Source organism: Dryobates pubescens, chromosome 19, assembly GCF_014839835.1.
Source record: "Dryobates pubescens isolate bDryPub1 chromosome 19, bDryPub1.pri, whole genome shotgun sequence".
NCBI lineage: Eukaryota > Metazoa > Chordata > Aves > Piciformes > Picidae > Dryobates > Dryobates pubescens.
In genome coordinates, this window is record NC_071630.1 from 22,165,690 (window position 1) to 22,185,315 (window position 19,626).

A 19,626-nucleotide genomic window follows, 5' to 3' on the forward strand; every position below is an offset into this window, starting at 1 on the left:
AGGCAGTCACCTGATCATAGAAGCAGATCAGATTGGTCAGGCAGGACCTGCCCTTCCTAAATCCCTGCTGGCTAAGCCTGATCCCTTGGCCATCCTGTAAGTGTTGTATGATTGCACTCAAGATGACCTGTTCCATAATCTTGCCTGGCACTGAGGTCAGGCTGACAGGCCTGTAATTCCCTGGTTCCTCCTGTCCCTTCTTGTGGATGGGCATCACGTTGGCCATCTTCCAGTCATCTGGGACCTCTCTGGTGAGCCAGGACTGTTGAAAACTGATGGAGAGTGGCTTGGCCAGCTCATCTGCCAGCTCTCTCAGCACCATAGGATGGATCCCATCTGATCCCATGGACTTGTAGGGATCCAAGGGGCTAAGCAGGTCTCTGACTGCTTCCTCCTAGACTACAGGCGAACTATACTGCTCCCTGGCTCCATCTGCCAGCTCAGGAGGCCAGTCATCTGGAAGACAGCCTATCCTGCTATTAAAATTTGAGGCAAAGAAGGTGTTAAGTACCCCTGCCTTTTCCTCATCTGTAGTTACACTATTCCCCTCCATGTCCACTAAGGAGGGGAGGTTGTCCTTGCCCCTCCTCTTGCCATTAATATGTTTGTAAAAGCATTTTTGTTGTCCTTCCCAGCAGTGGCCAGTCTAAGCTCTGAATGGGCTTTTGCCTCTCTAATTTTTTTCCTGCATGACCTAGCAACTTGCTTAAACATTTCATCAGTTACCTCTCCTTCCTTCCAAAGACGATACACCCTCTTTTTTTCCCCTTAATTTGCTCAGAAGTTCATTGCCCATCCAGGCCATCTGCCCTGGCAGCTCATCTTCCAGCACATTGGCACAGCCTGTTCCTGCGCCTTCAAGATTACTTTCTTGAAGTAGGTCCAGCTCTCCTGGACCCCTTTGTTTTTAAGGGTTGTTTCCCAAGGTACCTTCTGTGTTAGTTCCTTAAGTAATCTGAAGTCTGCCCTCTGGAAGTCCAGAGTGGAGGTTTTGTTGATGCCCCTCTTAGCTTGACTGCATATTGAAAACTCAATTGTTTCATGGTCACTGGACCCCAGACAGTCTCCAACCACCATGTCTCCCACCAGCCCTTCTCTGTTTGTAAAAAGAAGGTAAGTAAAGTCTTCCCCCTGGTAGGCTCACACAGCAGCTGAGATAAGAAGCTGTCCTTCATACACTCTAAGAACCTTCTAGACTGCCTCCTCTCTGCTGTGTTAAGTTCCCAGCAGATATGGATAAAATTGACCAGGATGAGACTACTTCAAAAAATACCAAACCATCTCATGTGCTGTTGTGAAGCAGTTGTAGCTACACCTGGGACAATTCTGTAACTTTTATGGTTTGGCCTATGGTTCTTGGATCACTACATAGTGCATTGAAAATCACTATGTAGTGAGTCACTGTGTAGTGCAAGGATTTGAGAAAGATCCCATTTGAGAAAATGTCGCTTTGTGTGTGTGTGAATTCATGGTAGCACCTCATGTTTGGTCCCCTTCCCTCCCATTTAATTGTGGGCACAGCACAAATGAAAACAAATCCTGAGAGCTAGGATGTGGGAGATGGGCAAGGTACAAATGCATTTGTGCTAATGCTTTTATCCTTCATATCTCTGAAAATTGGAAATGAGCTCTTTCTTAAAAGTAGTCCTCTGCTTAAAACATGACCATCTTCTTCCTTTTGTACAACTTTAAGCAGTTCATTGTATCCCACCTGAAGTGTAGCGAAATAAGTGACATGGCTGTGAATGAGTGAAAATGAGGCAGATTAGGCCTGAGTCACTAGTAAGCAGCAGTGTGGCTGTTCATAAATATGGGAGTTTTTGCCTAAAGCTGCCTTAGTGGGCCAGGGAAGTGCATGGAGCAGACTTGGCAGACAGCCCAGCCTGTAAAACAACATCCAAGTCCTTGCATTTGTCCAGGCATGCCATGTGGGGTTCGGATGTCAGTGGAATTTAAGATGAGTGAAACTATCAGTAAGGCTAAGTAAAATTGCAAGATAGGAACGGGCTTATGAACAAGCCAACATTCTCCTCTGCCTTTAGTATGCCCATCTGTGAGTGTTTGTCTGAAATACTGGTGAAATACAGCATTAAAGAAATGGAGCTGTTCGAAGTCATGCAGGGAGGTGAGCTTAAATCTGAAGACCTGTACCACTGGTTCATAAGCAGCCTCTCTGGGGCTGTCCTGTGGCCTGCATGTCTTGTGAGTTAACCAAACAGCTGAACCTCAGCATTTATGTGACACTTCTGATTAAATGTCACTGAATGCTTATGGTTACTTATTAGACAAAGGATGATAGGTGTTGGTAGACGAGAAGATACTTTTGTCTGTTTTCTTTTGGAGGCTCAGAACTCATTTTTATGTACCTGAGGTAAGGAGAGAATAATAAATTTTCTAGGGATCTGCCTAGAAACCCATGATCTTTTATCAACACATGAATATAAATAGAACTCTAGGTTTGGTTTGAATTTGTGTTTTGCACTTTTGGCATTTCTTCAAAGCAGAAACAAAAGCTTCATTTAAGGCTGGATAAAAGACATTAGTAGTTAGAGACATGAAGAGGTACTTATTGCTAATTTATTACTCCTAGAAATGTGGAATCATTCATTAGTAATAGCAAATAAGAATTTTTTTAATGGCTTCTCAGGCTGCATTTTATTGATTAGTCATCACTTCTAAAAATAAGATATTTTTAATATAGCAAAATTACTAGGTGGATTTGAGTGTATTTTGGTGTTTGTTGCTTTGTTTGGGGTGGGGGCGCATTTTGTTGGTTTAACAGGCTGGTGGAGAGGGCTACTTTCAAAATCCTGTAAATATTCCTCTTTGGACTTAGGTCCTGCCAAACAGAGACCTTTCAGTTTTCTTATGTATGAGGTTATCCAAGAGTGCAAGAGGCAAGTAACTTTGAATTCACTGCTTAAAGAGAGTCTTCACAATTTAGTGGCTGCTCACTCTGCCTTTTAGGAATGAATGCTGGGATAAATGCTCTTTTTTAACCCCAGATTTTACTTTGTTTTATTTGTAATAGTTTTGGTAAATAGAACAAAAGAGAAGACTACTCCAAAACTCAGTGGAATTGTCACTGGACACAAACTGTTACCTTCTAACTAAAGCTGTTTTACAGAGTAACCCAAAATACAAACATGCTGTAAAGATAACATGGTCACAGTGCCTTTATTAACCATTAGTGACAGTGATTCACTGCTTTTGATGGCTACATAATGGGCTATAACAATGTCTACAATGATTTATAGCTACTCATGTACCTTGGATGCTTTCTAGTAGTTGTTTCCTAAACCAGGAACACAAAGGTGATGAGGAGCTGGAGTAACTGCATGGTGGGACTCAATGATGTTAAAGGTCTTGACTCAACCTAAATGATTCTATGGTTACTGAAGGTTTTAACAGTGTTGTTTAGGATAACTGTACTTGAGTGACAGGGCCACAAGAGAGTGTGTGGTGTAGTCCAAAGAACCACCAAGAAAATCTGTCGACATTTTGTTTCTCATAGCTTCTTTAAACTTGCTCTGTGTCTCTGTATTTCATCAGTGTAATTTGTCAAAATTAGGCTTTTGAGAGCAAATTCTAATGTCTGTGAAACTGCCTAGCTTGTTTGGTTGTGGGTAGGCGGTTAGGCTGATTAGGTACAGTGTGCAGTGAAACATCCACTCCTGCTGGATTAAATGCAAGCTGTTCAGGACTCTGAAGGGATGCAGGTTTCAGGGCTTGCACGTAGCAGTTTTGAAGCATGCTGAAATATGGGCTCCCTTGTGTTATGGGGGATCATTCTGAAAGCTGCTGAACAAATGGCATTTGTGCTCAGCTTCAGGCTCTCCTTTCTCATTTGGCTGTTTGATTACTATTTCTGCTTGGTTTGCTTACTGTGTCAATCAGCAAAGTGAATTCAAGGTGTTTCTGATTCTAGGTTCATGTGAACAGCTGGAAAAACAGGAAAGTTTCCGATTGTCGTTCTGCCTCATTTCAGACCTTAGATGTACAGAGCATTTGAGTTTTGTGCACCTGAAGTCTACATTAAAGCTGTATTATAAAATACATTGGTGAAAACCTGTAATGTTAACAATACTGAGTTACCTCTATGGTGTTCTGTGGCATGGTTTGCCCTCTGTCATGTTACAGGTCAGCTGCAGAAATACAGTGTAACTTTGCTAAGGTGTGAAGAGTTCCCAAACTAGTTTGTTCAGATGCTATCAATACCGGTTCTCGGCCTCTGGGCCATATTCTGTTTAATAAACACCAGAGATGTCCCCATTTTGCTCGCTCTTCCTTACTGTGTAACCTTTCCCCACTCTTAACTTCTTGCCTTAGTTTGTTGCATTCCTTTTCTAACAATCTTCTCAAAGACCTTTGTCACCATACCCTCCTATAAACTAAAATACACATTTTCTTGCATGCTCCTGTCTTGCTTTATTTGCTGTGGCCCTACTTAATCATTCTGATCTTGGGAACTTGGGTTCTGCTCAGTGATGGGTTCAGGACTGGAGACAACTGTAAACCTGGAGGTGTCTGTATAAAGCAGCAATCACGTTGGTGTTAAAGTTGATCAGTGGTAAAGGCATCCATGTGGATAGGTGAGGATTTCAGTTTATAAGTACAGCATAAATCAGAACTTTGATGTTGGTCTCTTCTCCCAGGCGGCCAGTACCAGAACAAGAGGACACAGTCTCAGGCTGCGCCAGGGGAGGTTCAGGCTAGATGTTAGGAAAAAGTTTTATACAGAAAGAGTGATTGCACATTGGAATGGGCTGCCTGGGGAGGTGGTGGAGTCGCCATCACTGGAGGTTTTCAGGAGAAGACTTGATGGGGTGCTTGGTGCTGTGGGTTAGTTGTTTGGGTGGTGTTGGATTGTTTGATGGGTTGGATGCGATGATCTTGAAGGTCTCTTCCAACCTGGTTTATTCTATGTATTCTATGAGTCCATTAGTTTTTCCCTCACAAAGGAAGAGTTAGGTTGTGGATAATAAACTGGCCCGAGTACCAAGGATTTAGAAAAGCCTTTGGCTGGGGACTAAAGTATGCAATTCACTTATTCTAGTCAATCAGTATTTGCATAATTTCCTCACTTTTCTTTACAATCAGTCTTCCTGTGGTGTGTCAGACACATCACACCCATTCTGGAGCGCTCAGTCTTCTCTCAGCTCCCATGCCTGCACATGCCGGATGCTCTGGGATTGCAGGACTACAGATCCATCACAAATCCTAAGGAATAATCATCTGGAGTGATGTGCTTCATCATCAGAACACCTGTGACAGGCTGTAGGTACTACGTGCTAGTACACTGCTCCATGGATGTATATTGGGTCATTTTAAGAATCTTCCTAAAGGCCACAGTGTGTTGGGTTTTTTTAATTTCTCTGAACTATTGGGTAGTGTTAAGCTGGATTTCTAACACTGAATGACAAATGAAGCTTTCATCAGACTGGAGGGCAACAGCTTCTGTTTTGTCTAGCAGGGCATTGTGCAATAAAATACCATGGGCCCTTGAATGACGTACCCACAGAGAGAAAAAGGAAGCAAGGAGAAACCTCTACATTTTAGAGATTTTTAAAACAAAAAGCAAATCTTTTTCTTTAACCTGCTATGAGTATTAATTGATAATTCTTCAATACTGAATCACATACTCATAAAGTTTTCAGTTAAGGACATGGTTCATAATTGACCAGAAATGCCAAGAGAGCTGGAGAAGGCACAGGTACAGACACTGCATGGTGCTTCTGTCTGCTCCCCCCCTGCCCCCTTTGTTTTTTCCCTCTATTGTAACTGAACTTGGAATGACTTAATTCTTGTTGAACCTTAGTTCCAAGCTGGATTCTTTACCTGATTTGTATATGACTTTTGATCAGCATATCTCAAAGCACTCTACTAGGAAAGATTATCAGAAATGAGTTTTTTTTTGGGGGGGGAATAAAGGGGAGGAAAAACCTCAACTGATACTCACTATTTGTTGCAACAGAAGTGCATAATTTTCTGAGATGTGCTTATGGCTGAAGCAGATGTATTTGATTTTCATGTCTATGTAGGCTGGTTTTCTTACAAGTCAAATAAAATTTCATCGTTATTATTTCCCTATTTGAAAGCTAATTCTGTTACGTCAGCGTGAAGCTGGGTAGCTAAGACAGCCATTACAGTGCATCCCAGCCTGTGGCCTAAAGGTTTAGTTGCATATTACATTTGTAGTGAGAACACCTGCAGTTTGTGACCTGGTTGCTGGTTTCTCCCCTGTCCTAAAGCTTGCCATCCTGTCAGGTTTTTATATATGCACACACACAGGTGTTTGCGTTAGTGCACTGCAAAGCTGATTGCCAAAATCATCTGGGTTAAAAATACCTCATTTCCCTTCCCCCCTCGGTGAGTGAGTGTGTGTGGGAGGTTAAGGAGGGTAGTTGCTGCTCAAAAAAACATAACATGTAGTTACACCCTGAGAAACAGCATGTGCTTATTTTATTCCATGTCAGCTGTAAACATTTGATATGTTGTATTATTTTCTTGATTAAACTAGTGCAACTTCCATTATTTTTCTGCATTTCTACTTAATTATTACAATGTTTAATTCTCATCTGGTCCAGAATTTGAGAAGGTCTGCAGAGGAGCTCCTGCTATTGAGAAGATTGTTTTTGTTGTATATTCTCAATATTTTCACTTAACACGAGAGGAGTGAAATTCTGATTGGCATGACAAAGCTGCCTCTAGCATACTTGACTGACAAGAAAAAGTAATTTTTATCCATTTTGAGTAATCTGATATGACAATCAACCAGCACAAAATCACTGAAGAGGGAGAACTGCTTCATAAAGCGACAGTTGCTGCAAATCATCTTTTTTTTGGGGGAAGTTTAACTTGCACTACTGCTTTTTGTTTCGGTCTGTAAGGATGTCTTTCCCCTGCTACCTTAATTGTTATGACAAGTTCTACTTAGTGCCATACTCAGTGGTTTACTAGTCAATTATGCTCCTAATGCATTGCTGTATTTTTTAGGATTTTTTGGGGGTTGTTGGTGTTTAAGCTTGCAGAAAATGTCTCTGGAGAACTTAGAGCTTTCAGTGGAAAACTAGAGTTAAATGACCAGTTGTAGAGCTTTAGTGTGGTAGTGTATCAACAAGAACTCTGATCAATGAGTGTACAAAAAAGACTGACTATTGCATATTTTGGCTTTTGTGAAGATTAAGACTCCTTTTTGACCCCAAGAACTATATGAATTGCTGCAAATTAGTGGGGTAATGAAATTTTTTAATTAATCTGCATATGCTTTTTGTTCCTATTTTCAGCCATTTCTATGCTGTTCCTTATGATACCTGTTGTTCAGAAAGAGATAATGGGAACTGTCACGGCAGAACCGAGAAACAGAAGAGGCTGTTGTTCTTTTTAAAGTTTAGGAGTGGAGACAGATTATATGACTTGCCTGAGAACACACATGATCTCTGTGGCAATGCTCAAGTCTTTCCTCATGCTATTTAAAGGACTTGATTACTGATCCTTTTTTCACAGTAGTATTTTTATAAGACCTAGGTCATGTTGCACTTTCTTACTTACCTTATAACAACTTCTATTGTCAGAGCCTGTTTATGTGCTTACAAATCTAGAATAAAAAAGTGGTTTGGATAATTTTGGCACAGGGCTTGTGTTCAGACATTTGATAGTAATTGACCTTCCTTCTGTGGAGAAATCTGTCTCTCTGTACAGCTGCACATGTGCATGTGCCAGGATATGGCTGAGGAGTGGGAAAGCATTACTAGTCCTGAATGTGCAGTCTGATAAGGCAAAGAGCAAGCAAAATGTATCTTAGGAGTATTTGTTCTAGATGTTAATTACTTTTATTCCCCAGTTATCTTATGTGGAAGTGTTCTTAGCAGTTGAGTATGGGATGAACCAGCATTGTTTTAATAAAAGAGCTTCTGTAATCCAGTCTGTTTCCAGACAGTAGCAAAGGCACATTAAAAAATGACAGACCTTCTGAATCTCATTGGTAAAGGATGACACAGAGGTCTGATGTAAGATTGCATCGGAAGCCTCCAGCTTTACATAACTTGTATGCACTACATGACAATAGAGCATCTAGATCTGTGATCCCCCAGTAGTCAATCTCATCTCCCTGGGGTGGGGAAGGCAGCTTCACTAAATTTCTAAACAGTTGATTGGCTTCTCCATAATGATTGAGTGACTTCTCTATGCCTGGTAGTGCTAAAAGCCACAATAAGTTAAACCAAAGCTGAGTTTATTTCTTTACTAGTTGTCCAGAACACCTCCCTTGATAGTAAAACAAAACTTGTCTGACGCAGTTTTGTTCTCAGCAAACACTAACTTTTTGTTTTGTTTCTCTGTCTCCTTTTAAATGCTTACTGGAACAAATAAACTGCTAATGCTACTTCTAAAATTGAAGTTGAACTTGCTGGACCGTGATTCTTCTAGTGCTTTTTAACCCTTTGTTTAACCTAGTTTTCTTTGCATTGCTGTTGGTTTGGTAGCGATTTACTCAGTGGAATTTTTCCTAAAGAAAAAGTGTTTAGCACACCTGCCTTTTCAGGGGCATGGCAGGCTTTTGATGTGAAGGGCTCTGTTTCTCGTAGTCTTTTTATTTTGCTGTCTCTATCCTATCTAGCATCACGCCCCTCTGTACTTGTGGTAGTTTTCATGCTCTATCTTAGTAATCTGACCTAATTTGTTTGCGTATTGAATGCTTCTTTCTTATATTTTATGGTTAATGAAGGCCTCATGGCTTGGCCAGCCTCATTCTCACTTCACTGTCTTTCCTCCCCCAAAAGGATTGTTTGAATGCAATAGCTCTCTTATTAAGTAACCACATTTCCATAACTCCTTTTTTTTGTCTTGGGGTTCTCCATAACCTTTTTTCTCTTTTTTTTGCCTTGCACTTCCCTTTTGTGAGACTTCCCTGAGTTTGTTTACCCTCTGCTTTCATGAAGCCCTGTGGTTTTCTTTTGTTTGGGTTTTGGTTTTTTAGCTATTCTCACCTCTTTCTATCTTAAGAATTGTTAGTTGGGGTTTGGTTTTGTTTCTTTGTGGTGTTTTTCCCTGCTTCTTTCACCCAAGTTATATTCATTTTGTATATTTACTAGTGCCTTCAAATTAGAGGGCTCTTCCAGACTGTATTCTATATAGTCCTTAATAGGGCACAAATAATCACTGACAAAGAGCCTAGTAGAACTAATGACACAATTCATAAAGGTCTTAGTAGTTAGGGTTGTCCTTTTCATGAGCAACTAATGGGTTATTTTATCACATGAATATAAGGGGGAGGGGTTTGTGTGCAAACTGAAATAGATCTAACTGCTTATTGATTGTGTCTGAAAATGGTTTGGGTGATTTAGACTTTACAATATATTGCTTCCACAGTATTAAAGCATACTTTTGGGATTTGGTATTCATTAGATGTATAGTTCTTACTCTGGGTTTCTAGCATCCTGGTTTTTGAGTGTGCACTGGGGAGGGGTAATGAGAGTAGGGTGCCAAACTCATTAGAAGTTGTTTGTCATGGAGAAGGGCAAAAGAGACCTGAGTAAGAAGGTTCTCCTGCCTTGTCTATCTCTTCCCTTTTTCTTTCCAGCTGTCTTTTCTATGCTAGTCTGATCTTTGCATGAAACTTAAATACTGAATTTACATGTGTTTTTTACGATGATACTGAAATTGAACAGTGTCTTAAATATTTCTCTTGCAGCAATAATAAAATCTTGAAATAAGGCTTTTGCAATAGGGTTTTTGGCACAAATAGTGTTCCTAAAGCCATTAATGGTGGTGAATGCACAGGACATAAAATTTCCAACCATTGCTTTCCTGTGAAGTTTTTATTATTTCAATTTCTGTATCTGCAGCTGTTTTATTTCTAAGTTTTCAGTAGCTGGATAATTGCAGAGGTTTTAGGACTGCCTTTTTTATCTTTCTTGAGTTCCATTTCTGATACTAATAATGAGCTAGGAAATGTAGGTATCTGATCTTGCATATGAATATGCTGATAGATGTGGAAAACTAACCGCTCTCTGCATTTCCTGTGTTGAAAGCACATGTGTATATAAAATCAAACAGTGCTTACAAAACTCCTTAGGACTAGTCTTAAATGTGATTTTTGTACATTCTTTAATAGATAGATTACTAATAGAGCTGCTCTCTGCCTGTGAATCTTCAGCCATATATTTTTTTAAATCTGAGAAACATGGCCCCTTGCTTGGTAATGTTTCACTTTCTCTCCACTTGCCAATGTTTGCTTGTTGTCTCTGAAGAGATGCTTTTTCGGTTTGTTTCTGGGTTAGTTAATTTTAAGGTGATGGCTATTATTCAAACTGATAATAGAATGACTACTCAACATACTGATGATTTTTTTCCATCACGGAAAGGCCCAAAATACATGGTTTCCTGTCTGTGTATTTTATCAGCTCGTGAGAGAGAGTAGATTTATTTCAAAACATGCATTAATAGTCTACTGATATTCAAGATTCAGCATTCAGACAAATAACTCAGGTTGTAGAAGCAATATTGTTAACGATTGTGAGATTAGTTTCAGTGTTTAGTGGGTATGTTCCAAATACATTTAATTTCATCTGTTAAGAGATAATAGATTATTGAACTACCTGAGGTCTCCTATATACCTCCTTTCTGTGATAGAAGGCTCTATTTCACAAGAAGAAATAAATTGGACCAGAAGCACAGGGGTTACAAAATGCCAAAATAGCTGTGGTACCTACTTTTGCTTCAGAGGAATGTCTCAGGTGGACAGTTAATTCAGTATTGAGAAGCAGGGCAAGAAAGTCTGCTTCAGGTCTGTCAGACAAAATTGCTGATTTTGTGAACTGGACTCCCTCTCAACTGCTTGTTTTTCTTTGGAATACTTCCTGTGTTTTGGATAAATTAGAGAGATCTGAGAATATTTTGGTTTGCCTTTTTTATACTGAACAACTTGTGCTTAAACTTTGTGAGACTGCCCTTGAAAAATGCTCTTCTGTGAGGTGGGCACTTAAGAGTTTTCTAAGCTATCAGAAATGATCTTTGGAGTAAGAGTCTTCATAATATCTTCAATTTTCTCTTGTTGGGCCTCTCTTGAATGTTTTGAGTTGTTTATAATCTTCATTGAAGTTTAAGTCACTGTAAGATGTTTCCTATTGTTAAAGATGATAAATACTACGTATGACTTGTTCTGATGTTTGTAATTAATGATTAGTGGGCTTGCAGAAAGTGTCACAGTCCTATTAATGTAAAAAAGATGAATTTGTAATGGATTATGATTTTTAAAATGCTTAATTATGAAGAGATTGTAGCTCTGAAAGATAAGGTGTTGAATTGAGTCTTCTATCTTAGATACTGTCAAGATTTTAAACTCATTTTTCTGTGTATTACATACAAACTGTGGAATCTGATTAAAAACAATTTATGACAGAACACTATGCTGTAGTCCCATTTAGCTGTAAATATGTCTGAGGAAAATAAGAATCAGCTGTGGCTAGCATAATGACGAATGTCTGGGGTGTTGTAAAGAGGCCATACCTGGAAAATTGTTTATGGCATTTTTCAAGTATTGCATTCTGACTCTGTTCCTCTTTTTCATTCTGTTCTCAGATCTTGAGTCAGATGATTGTGCATCCATATACATCTTTAATGTAGACCAACCATCATCCTCTGTAAATCAGCCAATTTGTATTCCTCGCCATGGACTTCAGTCTCACTCCTCTCCTCTGTCACCACCTACGAGACTTCAGAGTCATAAGAACTATGAAGGAACTTGTGAGGTACCAGAATCCAAATACAGTCCACTAGGTGGACCCAAACCCTTTGAGTGCCCTAGTATTCAAATCACATCAATTTCACCTAACTGTCACCACGGGATTGAAGCCAGTGAAGATGAATTGCACACAAATGGCACAGAAAATGAGTATATGGAAAGGCCTTCCCGGGACCATCTCTATCTTCCTCTTGAGCCGTCATACAGGGAATCATCCCTTAGTCCTAGCCCTGCCAGCAGCATTTCGTCCAGAAGCTGGTTTTCAGATGCTTCCTCTTGTGAATCCATTTCCCATGTTTATGATGATGTAGACTCAGAGTTAAACGAAGCAGCTGCTCGATTTACCCTTGGCTCTCCTTTGGCATCTCCTGGTGGTTCTCCGAGAGGTCCCAGCGATGAATCTTGGCAGCAGCCTTATGCATTTGGGCATACCTTGTCACCTAGACAGTCTCCCTGTCATTCTCCTAGAACTAGCATTACAGATGAAAATTGGCTAAGCCCTAGACCAACATCAAGACCCTCGTCAAGACCTACATCCCCCTGTGGGAAACGACGACACTCCAGTGCTGAAATTTGCTATGCTGGTTCTCTTTCTCCTCACCATTCTCCAACTCCATCACCTGGCCATTCTCCCAGAGGAAGCATAACAGAAGACACATGGCTAAACACTTCCATCCATAATGTACAAGGCCTTAATTCGGGCCTTTCACCATTTCAGTGTTGTACAGAGACTGATATTCCTCTAAAAACGAGAAAGACCTCAGATGATCAGACTGCCACTTTATCTGGAAAACTAGATCTCTGTCCTGAAGATCAGGGTAACTTATCAGCACCCCTCGAAGCTGCAGTGGATGACTGCTCTGGATCTCAGCACACCTTGAAAAAAGATTTGCCTGGAGACCAATTTCTTTCTGTTCCTTCGCACTTTACTTGGAACAAACCAAAACCTGGTCACACTCCCATATTCCGGTAAGCCATTAGGAACTCTCCCTCTCGTTATTCCCCTCCTATGCATCTTAAATAAACATGTGGACGTGCTTATCTCAGTGATGCTTTAAGACTTTTAAAATGAAACTTACAGACAGGGAGATGATAAAGTTAGGAAAAACTAAGTAGATGCACCAAACAGTCATCTTTTAAAAATACAATAGATGCACAACAGAGTTGTGACATAGGATTAATTTGAATTACTTTGTGTGCATACATGCACAGAGTCCAGCTGAATCAAATGTGTGCAGATTTTGTTCATGTCTTGCAGTTCCATCTAATCTGACCAGTTAATGTTTTAATGTAGCTAAAGAAACCTGACTTACATATTTTCATAAAACTGAGACCACAAAAGAGGTGGGGAGCTTGTGCTTTTGGTTTTACTTGCTGCTTTGAGCTGATAGCATTCTAGAAACAGAATTTTTAAAAATAATTGCATGCTGCACTGAAGGGACTGATTTCTGAGCCAGAATACCAAAGGTATTTCCAGCATTGTGGTACTGCATTAATTCATGCTTTTCCTAACAGGATGATTTGTGAAGGCTCCGAAGAGGGAGCTAGTTTGCCTGGGGTAAAAATTCACCTTCCTTTCTCTCCTGTTGCTTTTTAGATCAGAGCATTTCTGTGATCTTTCCAACTGTGTAGCTACTGGAATCACTTTGCCAGTACCATGCAGTGGGTGCAGCATTGCTACTGGATGGATATGGTGTTTATCAGCTCAAGTTACCCTTTGATTCCTAAACTTTTTACTTGATTTACTAGGTTTTAAAAACAAGGGGTAGGAAGGTACTAGGAGGAAGAACATTGTTTTGTGTGGACATTTTGTAAGAAAAGTACATTTAGATTAGTGTCTGTAAAGCACAATTATCCATATGAATGTCACATTACAGATTTAAATACATAGAATACATAGAATAAACCAGGTTGGAAGAGACCTTCAAGATCATCACGTCCAACCCATCAACCAATCAAACACCACCCAAACAACTAACCCACGGCACCAAGCACCCCATCAAGTCTCCTCCTGAAAACCTCCAGTGATGGTGACTCCACCACCTCCCCAGGCAGCCCATTCCAATGTGCAATCACTCTTTCTGTATAGAACTTTTTCCTAACATCTAGCCTGAACCTCCCCTGGCGCAGCCTGAGACTGTGTCCTCTTGTTCTGGTACTGGCTGCCTGGGAGAAGAGACCAACATCCGTCTGTCTACAACCTCCCTTCAGGTAGTTGTAGAGAGTAATAAGGTCACCCCTGAGTCTCCTCTTCTCCCGGCTAAGCAACCCCAGCTCCCTCAGCCTCTCCTCGTAGGGCTTATGTTCCAAACCCCTCACCAACTTTGTTGCTCTTCTCTGGACTCGTTCCAGCAAGTCAACATCTTTCCTAAACTGAGGGGCCCAGAACTGGACATGTCAGTGTTTCCATACTACTCTGCATTGATTTGAAAATAACTTTGATTAAAATAGTATCATTCTGTCCACTGGCAGTGCTTAGGATTTGCTCTTTAAGGATGTAGTGGGTGAAGCAACTCTTCTTTGTTACAGGGAGGAAGATAGGGTTGGGTTCTCTACATATTTGTTTTATTTTGAAAAAAGGCAAAGCTTAAGGCCTAAAAGTTAATGGCAAAACATGTTGTTCCTCTCGGTGCAGAGCTGCCTTTGCAAAGGACTTCTTGTTTTCACACTCTGTTTTTTAATTTTAGAAAGAATGACTTAGAAAATATTAATGGCTTTAACATTTTTGTCCCCACTACCACTTCCTCCCCCAAAGTAAGTGAAGCAAATAAAAATTTTGAAGAATTAAAAAAAAAAAAAAAAAAGGAAAGAAATGTTTCTGACCAAACTTCAGACAGAGATCCACTATAGGAGGCTTTTTATTTCCCTGGCTGTCAGAGTATGAAATTCTTAGCAGAAGAATTTAGTAACGGCAAAATAGCAGAACTATTGTCCAGCAAGCCAAGCTTACTGAAGAAGTATTCTTTTAGGGACCTTCTTGTTGAAAGCTGGATGCTGCCTTTCATGGCAGCATGGTAGTTTTGGTATAATCCCCCATTTCTGGTGGTTCTTTCCAAATTCACATGTCATTCTTCTATCGTTTTAACATCTTGATTTATTAATTCTTCTTGACTTACCAGTTGAACGAGCCTGTTGAAAACATGTGTTAGAATACTGACTCTCTTCTCGGGACATGGATGTGCTCGGGAGCGTCCAACTTGTGGAATACAGGAGTACTCAGTCATTTAAAGATTGGTATTGCTGACCCTTTCCACGTGTTAAAACACAGAACAGCTGTAACTTTTACTGCTGAGCACCTACAAAGAAAGTTATACATATAAATGGGTGAAATATAAAGCAATGCTTTTATGGTACAGTGAAACAGCCTTGAAACAAATGGAAGTGAATCATAATGTTAAGAGCTTCCTGAAGAGTTGCTTCTAATGGGTGCTTTCAGATAGACTTCAGTGTTCATTAGAGTAATCATAGAATGGTCTGGGTTGGAACAGATATCCAAAGGGCATCTAGTCCAACCTTCTACGCAATAAACTGGGGCATCCTCAATGAGATCAGGTTGCCCAGAGCCCTGTCAAGCCTCACCTTGAATATCAACAAGAATGAGCCCCAACAATCTCCGTGGGCAACTTGTTCCAATGTTCCACTACCCTCCTGGTAAAGAACTTGTTCCTAACATCCAGTCTAAATTTTTATTTCTGTAGTTTGAAGCCATTGGCCCTCATCCTATCACTGCATGCCTTTGTAAACAGTCTCTCTCCATCCTTCTTGTAGGCCCCCTTCAGGGATTGGAAGGTTGTTATTAGGGCTCCCTACAGCCTCCTCTTCTCTAGGCTGGACAACCCCAGCTCCTTCAGCCTGTCTTTGCAGCAGAGGTACTCCAACCCCCTGATAATTTTCATGGCCCTCTTCTGGACCTGCTCCATCAGATCCATGTCCTTCCTGTATTGAGGGTTCCAGACGTGGATGCAGTACCCCAGGTCAGGGCAAAGTGGCAGAATGACCTCATTCAATCTGCTGGCCATACATCTTTTGATGTAGCCTGGGATGCAACTGGCCTTCTGGGCTACATGTGCACATTGTCTGCTCATGTCCATCTTCTTTTCCATCAGCACCGCAAGTCCTTTTCTGCAGGGCTGCTTCCTATGACCTCATCCCCCACTCTATTGATAGGATTGTTCTGGCCCAGGTGCAAAGCCCTGCACTTGTTCCTGTTGAACCTCATGAGGTTTACCTTGGGCCTACCTCTTCAGGCTGTCCAGGTCTCTGTGGATGACACCCTGTCCCTCTGGCATATCTACAGCACTGCTTAGCGTGGTGTCATTTGCAAACTTGCTGATGATGCACTTGATCCCACTGCCCATATCATTGATAAAAATATTAAACAGTACAGACCCCTGAGGGACACCACTTGTCACTGCTCTCCTTCTGGACTTCAAGCTATTGAGCACTATCCTCTGGATGTGACCAGCCAGCCAGTTCCTTATCCACCCATCAAATCCATATCTCTCCAACTCCATAAGTAGGATGTTATGATGGAAGCTTTGCAGAAATCCAAACAGATCATATCCATAGGTTGCCTCTTATCCACTGACATAGTCACTTTGTCATAGAGAGCCACTAGGTTGGTTGGACAGGATTTGCCCCTAGTAAAGCCATGCTGGCTTTGTTATAACAGTGAACTTTTCTGTTTTACTGCAGTGTGTTGGTTTCTAGATCAGTGTCCCACAGAAGGCACATTAATACAAAACTTCTGTAATTTATATGCAGCACAGGTTTAAAATTTCTTCAGAAGTTGTTAACCTCCTTAGATTGTTAATGTCTGAATGTATTTAAACAGTGTTTATTTAGCCATGTGGTCATTTCTGCATAACTGTATAAACACAGATTTTAGTTTCTCTTCTACTCAGAAATCTGTATAGCTTCCAGATAGCTGTTTATGAATGGGAAGTTTAACAGGAAAGATACAAACCTGCTAGCTGGGAAAATCTGTTACCAGATCTGAAACCACTGTGTTGATAGATAACTTAACTGGCTTGAAGTGTTGGGGGTTTCTTCTGTTCCAGTCTGCTTGTCTGGTTCCAAAAGATCCTCAGTCTATTACTGGAATCTTTTCATTCTAGCTAAAACAATAACTATTTTTACCTAGATGTGTGTTTTGGAATTGTATTTGTGTGATACTCAGCGGACCAAACTTGGCTCTTTTGTTAGCTTGCAGGCTAACATAGTTCATGACAGGTGAGCACTACTGAAGGGTAAAAGCACATGAATAGAGAGGCATGGTAGATCTATGGTGCTTTTGTGGGATGACCAAGAGTAAATATTCAGATAAACCTGCTTCCTCTTGTAGTGAGGAGAACTGAACAGAACTGAAGAAAAATCAAATTTACTCCTTTCATTAAAAAGTAGACTACACCTATTTGCATGTAAAGTAGATAAAACATGCCGAATTACTTAACAGTTACAGCCTGCTCTGTGGGTGCTGTGGGACAGTGCATCTTAAGTATGTTAAAATACAGAGTTCTGCCTATTTTGGTGTTTTATTATAAAAGTAGGGGAGCTAACTTCTGTGCTTTCTGATTAGAAATTAAAGGCAGGAAGATCCACTGCTTCTTAAATAGTTCAGGACAGCGACCAAAAGTGAACACCTCATTTGTCATGAAGTGTTGGATAGTAATTGCAGTTTATTATATTTTATATATAGAAATATATTAATTATAATATAAATTACAACATTTTACAACTGATCGGCTTTTTAAATGTCTTAATGATATTGTCAAGTACAAAGTGGTGCATCTGAAGTGCATCTGAAGTGACTGTGAGCAGCATGCACAGTACGCCCACAGTAAGCTGAGCCCTGGTAGGAGTAACTCGCCTCGCCTGTGACATGGTGTGCAGTGTGCAAATAGCACTTTCTGCTTTGAATGCATCTGGAATTTTGGAAATCTACTCCTAACTGTGTTTTCCTTCTTTCTTCTCTGTTCACTAAGTGTGCAGCAATAAGCAAAATTCAAAAGCATGTAACATGCTTTTGAGCATTTCCCTTGCGTTTCAGATGCCATCCAAACAATGTTCCTAGATGATAGTTTATTTAGTCACAGGAAAACATAATCTGTGTACAAAAATTGTATGTGTGTTACGTGCCCTGAGTCACGTTTGTGTTTCCTTGTCAATCCTAACTCTAGACAAGTGACACTGGATAGAAACAGTGCAACAGTTTTTGGTGTTTGTTTATTTCTGTTTGGGTTTTTGTTGTTTTCTTCCCCCCCCCCCCCCCCTTCCACTAAATGTCTTTAAAATACTGATTTCTAGGCTTTTGCATAAAATTTATTTCAGATTTTATTAACTGAATTCTTTTTCTTTCACTCCTTTCTCTGTGAAACCATGTAATAGTGGGAGGCTCTTCCAACACTGATGCTTGTGTAGATTCCAGTTGGCCTCTTCTAGTACAATGCTGCTGTATTAGGAAGAGGAGTAGCAAGTAGTATTTTGAAGTGATAAATACATTGTAACTCAGAACATGATTTCCATAATATATGTAGCTTTTTTTATGTCCCATCCATCTCCCCTGAAAGGAAGAGCAAAACAAATAATGAAAATGTTTGGGGGTGTGTTTGTTTGGTTTTGGTTTTTTTACAATACTATTTTGATCCTGATCAAGGGGAATAAAGAACACAGGGATGACCCAGAAACCTCTGTCAAGCACTTAATTAATATAATGCCTTCAGTGAGGATTTGTCACTCAAAGTACAATTGGTAAGAGATCAGCAACGTTTATGGTGTTAACAACCATGGTTATGGTGTTCTGTAGATAACAACCATCACAGAAGTGACCAGCACCAATACAGGCAACATGGGGCATTTTGTTAGAAAATTGGTCAGTGCAATTGAAATCATGAAGGTTCTGTTAGTTTGCCTTTTAGGTTTGGGGGGTGGTTTGTTGGTTGGTTGGTTGGTTTTTTCCCTCTAAGCTCCTGATTTTTAACATGAATGGCTGGTGGGACAATACAGTTTATGTTCTGTAAAGCTGATCTTGAGAATCTAGTTTGTTTCTCAAGTAGATAGGTACTTGAAAGGGTAATAAACTTAAATAGTCATTTATTATTTCTTTAATCCCTGAAGTATTTGGTGGGAACATCTGGTGTATTTTGTGTCTGGTAGATAACCAAGCAAATACTTATTAATGAGAAGAAGTCTTGAAACAAAACCTAGTTTCTTTTACTGTGTCTTCCCTCATGGAATTTTTAGACACTGAAGTGAAAACTACTATATAAACTGATACTGTCTTCCTGCTACTGTCACAAATTTAATCTAGAGCACTGAGAAGTGATGGGATATCAAGTGGTTCCTTTGTTCCAATGGTGATGAACTGAACGGCTTTGACAGATGTATTTACAGCTCAGGAATCTCTGTAGTGATGAATATTTAATGGCAACTTGAGACAATTTTACCTGCAGTTACCATTGGAAACTAGAATTGCTGACAGTTTTGCTTTCTCTCTCAGGAGGGGGGAAAAAAACCAAAAAGTATTTCAAATATAGTAGTAGATGGACAAATGTTTGAGAAATTACTTCTCTTGCCTGACTGCTTCTCTTGAAAGTCTGGGGATTAGTGAAGAACAGATTTATGTTCTAATATAAATATTGTGACTTTGGTCTTAAGAATATGTATTTCAAAGTGAGCAGCCCACAGGCAAACCTGGTCTGCTAAGCACTTATCTTGATAAACAGAAATAACACCAGCTATGCTACGTCAGCAAAACTTTAAAGTGAAGATATTTGCAAATCAATGAGTTTGAAGATAAGGATGCACTTAGGTGAGACAGGCAAAGAGAACTTTGAACCTCCTTGGATTTTAATAACCATTACAGCAATAGCCTAGTTTACACA

At 40.1% G+C, this 19,626-nt stretch overlaps 1 protein-coding gene across 2 annotated transcripts in view; it reads left to right on the forward strand.

Annotated features, from left to right (window-relative positions):
* NFATC3 (nuclear factor of activated T cells 3) overlaps positions 1-19,626 on the forward strand; it is a 67,267-nt gene that overhangs the window by 7,236 nt on the left and 40,405 nt on the right. For both annotated transcript variants that reach the window (XM_054169897.1, XM_054169898.1), the window contains exon 2: positions 11,581-12,712. In XM_054169897.1, coding sequence (XP_054025872.1) covers positions 11,581-12,712 — 1,132 coding nt within the window. The remainder of the gene's footprint in view (positions 1-11,580; positions 12,713-19,626) is intronic.